At 37.2% G+C, this 9369-nt stretch overlaps 1 protein-coding gene across 2 annotated transcripts; it reads left to right on the top strand.

Annotated features, from left to right (window-relative positions):
- The first annotated feature begins 1235 nt into the window (after positions 1-1235).
- LOC109011210 (homeobox-leucine zipper protein ATHB-14-like) lies at positions 1236-9092 on the top strand. 2 transcript variants are annotated; one of them, XM_018992318.2, is made up of 19 exons: positions 1237-1683; positions 1776-1965; positions 3597-3756; positions 3976-4091; positions 4175-4265; positions 4397-4492; positions 4590-4703; positions 4835-4918; positions 5250-5405; positions 5490-5564; positions 5662-5768; positions 5965-6154; positions 6334-6522; positions 6625-6705; positions 7070-7204; positions 7288-7613; positions 7922-8033; positions 8250-8399; positions 8773-9092. In XM_018992318.2, exons 2-19 carry the CDS (start codon positions 1793-1795, stop codon positions 8917-8919), a joined length of 2502 nt encoding a protein of 833 aa, XP_018847863.1. In that variant the 5' UTR covers positions 1237-1683; positions 1776-1792; the 3' UTR covers positions 8920-9092. The 2 variants fall into 2 exon arrangements, with proteins under 2 accessions (XP_018847862.1, XP_018847863.1); XM_018992317.2 differs by having other exon boundaries at positions 1236-1965.
- Positions 9093-9369: the final 277 nt, after the last annotated feature.

Below are 9369 nucleotides of genomic sequence, written 5' to 3'. Positions count from 1 at the left end.
CACATGCTGTTGAATCCATCCTTGCAATTTTCTTTGCAGAAATGTTTTAATTTTAAAAAGATTATGTGATAGTAAATATGTAATTTTATGTGACACGTTTATACTATAGATAATAAAATTATTTTTATAATAAAATAAATCTAATATATCATAAAAAATTATGTCAATTTATTGATTTATTTATGTGAGGTTTCTTTATAAATATAGTATTTTTTTTCATTTTTGTTAGATGCTCTATAATCATCATTTTAATTTTTTTTTTAAATGGAGAGATCATCCCGTGTTCCTTAGCTCAGTTTGGATTGAGAAATACTCTCAATCCATCTTATCTTTTCGTTATAAATTTTTATATAAAATATAATAAATAATTTAATTTTTTAATTTTTTAAATAATAATAATATTAAAAAATAATATTCTAATAATATTTTATTCAACTTTTAATTTTGATCTCATCTCAACTCATTATACAAACCTAATCCAATGGCACAACAAATGAGATTCGCATAGCCTAGACAATTCTAACACTTATTAGTGTTATGGATTATACTTGGATAGAGAAAAATCACTCTTATGGAAGTCTCGATAGTTATTAAAATTTATTTATTAAAAATATAAATATGAATTTTTTAAAATAAGTGATAATTATGAAGTGATATTAGAATTAGATTTTTAAAATTTTAATAAAAATATTATAGTTTATTATTTTAAACTTTATTTTTTCTTTTTAGGAAAGATAAACAGATCTATCCAAATCCAACCCCTCAATTCTCGTCCATTTCGGTTTGTTTTGTTTGTTTTCTTTTTGCTTTTTTGGTGAGTGGTCCATTGTCTCTGTCCTCACGCCTCCCATGCACATCCCTGTCCCTCTCACACAACACTGCTCACATTTTAATTCCGCTATCATGCATGCATGACATGACAAGCCATGCCATGCATACCATATACACCCATGATTCATCATCCATCATCAAGAAAATCTGAAAATGTCTTCCAATCGAGCGAGAGAGAGAGAGAGAGAGAGAGAGGCTATGATATCTTTAGCTTTATCTTTTTCCCCCAAAGAGAGAGAAAGATGAACAGCGACCCGTTTGTCAAAGAGAAAAAAAGGGTCTCTCTATGTTGTGTCAGGCCAGAATCTGCCCTGTCATTTATTCCTTTCCCTTTTCTTTTTTCTTCTCCCAATTTTCACATCACACAGTTAAAGGCACAGAGAGAAGGACAGAGATGGAGGGTCTTTTCTTCCAAAAACAAAAAAACAAAACCCAGAGGAAAGAAAAAAGGGCAGTGGCAATATTAATAGGCATGTAGCAAAGTGGCTTTTTCATTTACCAGTAGCTGTATGTTTTTTCTGTCACCTAGACGCAAAAACGAACACTCTCTCTCTTCCTGTGGGTTGGCTCTCTCTCTCTCAGATTATCGATATTGGCGTCTAAGATAAAGACCTCAGGACCCCCCTTCCCTGTTCAAGTTCAAGCTCTTCCCTCGCCTTTGTTTTGCTATAGAACGAAAACAATACACACCAGCTGATGAAGGAGAAAGTAGGCTCTCTTGGAGAAGAGAGCCTGCCCCAGAACACCACCACCATCAACAATAACAAAGAATCTCAAGAAGCAGAACCAAAGCTACCGCCTTTTTAGAATCCCATTTTCAGGAGGCCTCAGGAACTCCAAAACAACATCTGGGTCTGTGCTGGTTTTGGTTTTTTTTTAGTGGTTTTTATGCTTTTTGTGTTTTGTACTGTTCGTTATATGTATGGCGCTTTCCATGCACAAAGATTCAGCAAATAAACACATGGATACGAGCAAGTACGTGAGGTATACTCCAGAGCAGGTGGAGGCGTTGGAGAGGGTGTACTCGGAATGCCCAAAGCCTAGCTCTTTGAGAAGGCAGCAGCTCATTAGGGAATGTCCTATTCTTTCCAACATTGAGCCCAAGCAGATCAAAGTCTGGTTTCAGAACCGCAGGTAGATGGAGATGATATGTAAAAGATGAAAAATAATGCACTTCATTGTTATTCATACATTTACTCTTTTTACCTTGATTAAACCGAAATTCTTCGTTTCTTTTTTTCTTTTTTCGACTTGCTGCTTTTGGTTGTCTCTTTCCAATTTGGCAACGAAAAAATGAGGAATGCGGAATGGATCTTTCTTATCACAAATTTTGTTTCTTTTTCATGCACAGCAGAAGTAGAAGTTGTTGGCTTTGCAGTTTGCACTTACCCAAAAAAGTCAGGATTTACACTAGTGGTTTTTTTTTGTCTAGTGTATGGTTTTTAGTCACGATCAGTTCATTTTACAGTGATAAGACTTTTTTTATTTTTTGAATTTGTCTCAGTTTACTATTTTCTTTACTTTTTTTTGTCTAGTGTCGATTTTTCATCTATTCTATGTAATATTTGGAGATTTATGAAGGAGAAATGTGGGTTTGTTATGAATGGGTTTTCACCGTTTTCATTATGCTCTGCTGAAAATAAGGGACCTCTGTCTAATTATATTGATATGATATGATTCGGGTTTTGGGAGATGCTAAAATCTTTGCTAGTTTGCATATTTAGCCCGTAGTAGTGAAGAAAGTGTGTTCTTGCGTGTCTGCTGGAGGCTTTGTTTTGCTTTGCTGCCCCCTGTTTCTGCTTTGCATAAAATGCCTATATTCTGGTTGTGTTCCTCTCATTTTTGCCTTTGTGGAGTTGGGGAAAAATATTACCCAGAATATAGGCATGGAAGGGGTGATAAAGAGAGCTAATCAATATTTTTTTGATGACAACGTTGATTCTTTTTATTCTTCAGGCATTCTCTTTATTTTATTTTTATTGTTTAGTTATATTGATTCTTTATGTTTTCGTGTTTATTTTAGAATTAAAGAGTAGATAACAATTACTGGAGTTCTTAACAAGTCACGGGTCTTTTTTTGTTTGGCGTGCTCTTCTATTGGGTGTTTACATTACAAGTATGATAATGACAGCCTTCTGTTACTTATTTCTCTGCGTTTGTATCTTTTACACAATTTGAAATCCGTACCGTAATACACTATATTATAATATAATTCACTAATCAAATTCATCCATTTCCGTTAGTTTAGACTTTTGAGACTAGTGATGAATTAATGTGCTATCAAACAAAATTTGTAAGTTCGAATCTTAACTCTACATTTTGCCCCCACTTCAATGAAATATTCCACGTATTGTACCAAATAGGAGAGAATCTTACCCAGGCATGAGGGCAACTATAATAAGATAAATCACCTATAAAAAGAACTATTATAAAATAAATCAAATAAATAAATTCATCTTATGCTCATAGATGTTTTTCATTTATAATCTATGCAAAGATTTGTTTATCTACTTTTTTTTTAATCATATCCAATACTTCATCCCTTTTTTTTCTTTTGTCTTTGGCGCCTTTGGAAGTATGAATGAAAATCAAGGAACAATGGAATGGGTTGTTTTACCTCCTATATGCTTCCCCTTTGGAATGTCTTTGTCGCCTTCATTTTTTTTACCAGTATTAGAGTTATCTATCTATTTTGATGTTATGAATTAAAGTGGATTTGGCAAACTGTTAACTAAGTTTGGATTTTATTCATTTTTTCTTTGTAGATGCCGTGAAAAGCAGAGGAAGGAAGCTTCTCGACTCCAGACAGTAAATAGAAAGCTGACTGCCATGAACAAGCTATTGATGGAAGAGAATGACCGCTTACAGAAGCAGGTCTCACATTTGGTTTATGATAATGGATACATGCGACAGCAACTACAGAGTGTAAGATTCTCGACCTTGAACCCTGGCTGTAATACTTTGTTTTAATTACCAGTTCAAGATTTGCCGAACCAAATAGTAGCTTTATCAAGTTACTTTACTTACCCTTACTTTGGGTCTTTACATCTTTCTTTTGGTTTCGATGTCCTGTAGGAAAAACTTGTGAATATGATCACTATATATGTATTAAATCTAAGAATGTAATTTGGTGATCCTAAGCAGGCATCTGGAACGACCACAGACAATAGCTGTGAGTCTGTGGTCATGAGTGGTCAGCAACAACAACAGCAGAACCCAACACCTCAGCATCCCCAAAGGGATGCTAATAACCCAGCTGGGTAAGTGATTGTCTCGTTGAACCACATTTTTCAAAATAATGATATTAATTATTCTGGGCTTGACCCCTCTTTTTAAGATGCAGTCTTCTGGCAATTGCTGAGGAGGCCCTGGCAGAGTTCCTTTCCAAGGCTACTGGAACTGCTGTTGACTGGGTCCAGATGATTGGGATGAAGGTAAGACCTCTGGAATATTTCTTCAGAGATGTGTAATTATGTATGTTTGAGCATATGTGCACGCATGCATATTACTCTGCAGCACTATTGTTTCTGTACCAAAATGTAACTTTTCTGTTGATAACATGTAGCCTGGTCCGGATTCTATTGGAATCGTTGCCGTTTCCCGCAACTGTAGTGGGGTAGCAGCACGAGCCTGCGGTCTTGTGAGTCTAGAGCCCACAAAGGTATTTTTCTCCCAGTATTACTGGTTACCTTCCTCCCATTACCTCTTAAGCATATTCTGCTTTTTCTAGTACAAAGTGTATGATAAGTTCATTACAGGTCGCTGAAATCCTTAAAGACTGTCCATCGTGGTTTCGCGATTGTCGTTGCCTAGATGTACTGAGTGCAATCCCTACAGGAAATGGGGGGACAATAGAGCTCATATACATGCAGGTTTGTTGTCTCTTTAAACTAGTAGTTAATCATTTTTAAGATTATGTCTAGTCGACTTTCAGAATTACATTGTCTTACCTTCAATTTCAATTTAAAATGCTTTACTTTTTAATTTTTTGGTTCTCTATCAGACTTATGCACCTACAACATTGGCAGCAGCACGCGACTTCTGGATGCTGAGATATACTGCAAGTTTGGACGATGGTAGTCTTGTGGTAATTCATATTCCCTTAATATGAAAGATGTTATTTTATTTGCTTAAAGAAAGTTTTTATGGAATTTCACAAGCCCATCAATACTATTCTGTTGTTATGGACTTCATAGAGTAAGCTGCCATGTCTTCTACAAGATGTGGCCAGGAACCTATCAGTTATCATTTTGGTTCGGTGGATTTGACCCTGGAAAATTGATTTTCTTTTTTCTTATTTAATTTCTTCATTTTGTAGGAATATTAATTGTCCCTAATATACTAAGTCTTTCACTTCAGTTCCTTGGAAGTTTTCATGTAACTGTAACTTTTTTATGTTCTGAAAATAATATTTGCAGATTTGCGTGAGATCATTGACGACTTCTACTGGTGGTCCATCAGGGCCTCCCAATACTAGTTTTGTAAGAGCTGAAATGCTTCCCAGTGGCTATCTAATTCGACCTTGTGAGGGTGGTGGCTCCATTATTCACATTGTAGATCATGTCGATTTAGATGTGAGAAGTTCTTATTGAATTCCGCTTCGCCTTAAAAGCTCTTTTTTATTTTTCATTTAATTTTATGTATTTTGGTTGTCCTAGGCTTGGAGCGTTCCTGAAGTTCTCAGGCCACTTTATGAATCATCAAAGATTCTTGCTCAGAAAATGACTATCGCTGTAAGAAACTGTGATATTAGAAATCGTTCTTTCTTTATCTGGTCAGTACTGTATTTCATATCTTACCCATTTATGCCTTTTTAATCTTACTACACAGGCCTTGCGGCACATTCGACAAATTGCACAAGAGACTAGTGGAGAAATTCAGTATGGTGGGGGCCGCCAGCCTGCTGTTTTGAGGACATTCAGTCAGAGACTCTGCAGGTAAGGTCTCCAAACATGGTATTCAAGTCAATGGGGCCGTGCCCTGTTGAGACCTTTTGCTTTAAGCTGCTTTTCTTGCTGGATCTATCATACACTTTATAATGCAGGTGGCAAAACCTCAGAATTGTTTTCTCTCATGTTCTTGGGTCATTCTTTATTCTCCATTGACTATAATGTTTATTGGCATGACCTACAGGGGGTTCAATGATGCTGTTAATGGATTTGCGGATGATGGTTGGTCACTTCTGGGTAGTGATGGTGTGGAAGATGTCACTATCATGGTAAACTCATCTCCAAGTAAATTTCTTGGCTCCCAGTACAGCACATCAATGTTCTCAACTTTTGGAGGAGGGGTTCTGTGTGCCAAGGCATCGATGCTTCTGCAGGTAATCTCAAATGGCTGTTTCACTGGTTCCTTCTAGCATCATTTTATCGTACCTCCATCTCTCTCACCCCTCTTCTTTTCTCAGAAACCTTACTGATTAGTGAGGCTTCAATCTTTATATTAAATTTATATTCTTATTTGACCGTGCAAGATTAATTATGTGTTCTTGGGGGTCTGCAGAATGTTCCCCCTGCCTTGCTGGTTCGTTTTCTTAGGGAGCACCGTTCGGAGTGGGCTGACTATGGGGTTGATGCCTACTCTGCAGCATGTCTTAGAGCTAGCCCTTTTGCCGTTCCTTGTGCAAGACCGGGTGGCTTTCCTGGTAGCCAAGTCATCTTACCTCTCGCCCATACTGTGGAACATGAGGAGGTGACAAATTTTTTCATCTGCTCAAATTATTTCCCATCAGTTATTTTTTTCTTTCATTATTCCCTGATTTTCTAAGTGAACTTTCACAATTCATCAACAAAGTTCTTGGAGGTGGTTCGGCTAGAGGGTCATGCATTTTCCCCTGAAGATGTGGCTTTGGCACGGGATATGTATTTATTGCAGGTTGATTTTTTTTATTCCTTTTGTCACTCAATAGATCAAAGTTGACATCACGTGCATTTTTATTTTGATAAATAGATGACTTGCATTTTTATGAGACAATCTTCCTAAAATATGGCCAAAAAATGCTGGTTTAAATTTAAGGGTAACAAGGAAATTAATAGGGCAGATGATTTAATTCGTTGAAAACATCCATTTATTTCGAGACTTCCTAGAAAGAAAAGCACCTCATCTATTATTGTTGGGCAGAGGAAGTAGTATCACATGGTGTGGTATTTGTTTATTTGTTTAAAGGACATTTCCTTCATCAATGTGGATTGGTATTTTTGCTGTGATCACTTATTTTGATTAAAATATGTGGTGACAGCTTTGCAGCGGGGTCGATGAAAATGCAGTTGGTGCCTCTGCTCAACTTGTCTTTGCACCTATTGATGAATCCTTTGCTGATGATGCTCCTTTGCTGCCATCTGGTTTTCGCGTGATACCATTGGATCCTAAAACAGTTCGGTGATGTCTCTGATTTACTGCTAAAATTATTTAAAGTTATAAGCCTGTGTGCTGAATTCTGTGATATTTGTATTGCAGGATGGGCCAGCTGCAACTCGAACATTGGACTTGGCGTCTACGCTTGAAGTAGGAGCTGGTGGTGCCCGCCCAGCCAGTGAAGCTGATCTTAATAGTTACAACCTTAGATCAGTCCTGACCATTGCTTTCCAATTTACTTTTGAGAACCACTTACGGGACAATGTGGCTGCCATGGCTCGCCAGTATGTGCGTAGCGTTGTAGGGTCTGTTCAGAGGGTTGCCATGGCTATTTCCCCCTCCCGCCTTAGCTCACATGCAGGACCCAAACCCCTTCCTGGTTCACCTGAGGCTCTTACTTTGGCACAATGGATCTGCCGGGGCTACAGGTTGACATCCTGATCAGATTTTCTTTTAATTGCACTTATCCTTGAGGGTTGCTAATATTTTTTTTATTGTGAAAGATTTGGTTATGAAGTATAGGGGTCGGTGGTAATGCAAAGTAGGTCAATGAAATTGTGAGAAATTTATAAGCCTTGGCTAGCTAAATCTATCTTTCGTTGAATCGTTAAAGCAACCTATACACGTGATTATGGTTTAACAATTGGTACACATAGAAATTGCATCTGTTTAGCTTCAAATAGGTGCAAAACATTCATTGTTAACTGCTTGTTTATCTAATTGTGGTATGTTTTAGGGTCCACACTGGGGGAGAGCTCTTTCAGGTTGACTCCCAAGCTGGTGATGCTATCTTAAAGCAACTTTGGCACCATTCAGATGCAATACTATGTTGTTCAGTGAAAACAAATGTAATAACCTTTTCTGCTTAGTCACCTGTTATGTAGTTCTAAATTTCCTATGTCCAATGCATCTTAGTGAAACATACTCGAGATTGTCTAATGACATCAAGGTAAACTGGTAAACATTTTCTATTATAATTTATGTTCCTTTGCTCAATGAATTAAATATTAAGTCCTAGTCATGTGAGTGCATGTAATTATCCATTGGGATAAATGTGAGTGCAGGCATCTCCGGTTTTCACCTTTGCAAACCAGGCTGGACTTGACATGCTTGAAACAACTCTTGTGGCCCTTCAAGACATAATGCTTGACAAGATTCTTGATGAAGCTGGCCGGAAGATTCTCTGTTCCGAATTCTCCAAGATCATGCAGCAGGTAATGATGCCTCGTGCTTGCTATCAACGAGAAAATTTTGATTATACTTTTTCCTAGGATGCTAAAAGATGTACCTTTAAGATATTTAAATCCACTGGAAAGCATTAGAACATTAAAAAAATGTTTCAAAGAATGTAAGATATGTTTAATAAGTTCAAAACATTCAACACATTAACAATCAATACCCCTTAAATTGATCCATGATCCAAACCTAATACTGTATAATCTTAAACGTGTTTTACTGAACTCTTTCGGTAACGAGCACATCTTTCCCTAGGCGATGGTTTTATTATTTATAGTGCAAAACAACACTGGTCTTTGGCATTCATTGAGAACTGATCAAAAGCAACTGATGTGGTTCTTCAAATTGCAGGGATTTGCATATCTGCCAGCAGGACTGTGCGTTTCCAGCATGGGTAGGCCACTGTCTTATGAGCAAGCCATCACATGGAAAGTTCTCGATGACGATGATTCAAATCACTGCCTGGCCTTCATGTTCATAAACTGGTCTTTTGTGTGATTTAGGAAGGCAGATACTTAAAAATATGTAGCTATTTATTATGTATTCCACTAGTGGAAGTTAAAAGACATGACATGAATGTAGTCATATGGCAGGATCTTATGAAAACATAATCTATATATGTACCCTTCATATGTTTGCTTAATGGTTAATGGGTTCGGTTCAGCTGTCTACCTCATTCTGGTCTGGTCTTGTGAATTTGGCTGAAAAATTCTTCACCAGAAACAGAAAATTTCTGTAGTGTAGATGGCAGCAATGTGGGCCACATACATTCAGGCTGCTTCCCTAGTTTGGTTAATCAGCACCTCCAATTGCTAGGTAATTCTGTTCTTGATAAGGTTGAGTGGACCTAAAGGGTCTCTGATATTGTGGGTCAAGGATGTGCTAAGCAATGTTCAAAGTTGGTACTCATGCTGAAGTAGACAGCAGTCAAACTTGTATGCAGGAATC

This window comes from Juglans regia, chromosome 4, assembly GCF_001411555.2.
Source record: "Juglans regia cultivar Chandler chromosome 4, Walnut 2.0, whole genome shotgun sequence".
In the NCBI taxonomy this organism is placed as follows: domain Eukaryota; kingdom Viridiplantae; phylum Streptophyta; class Magnoliopsida; order Fagales; family Juglandaceae; genus Juglans; species Juglans regia.
This window is presented reverse-complemented; position numbering and strand designations above follow the sequence as displayed.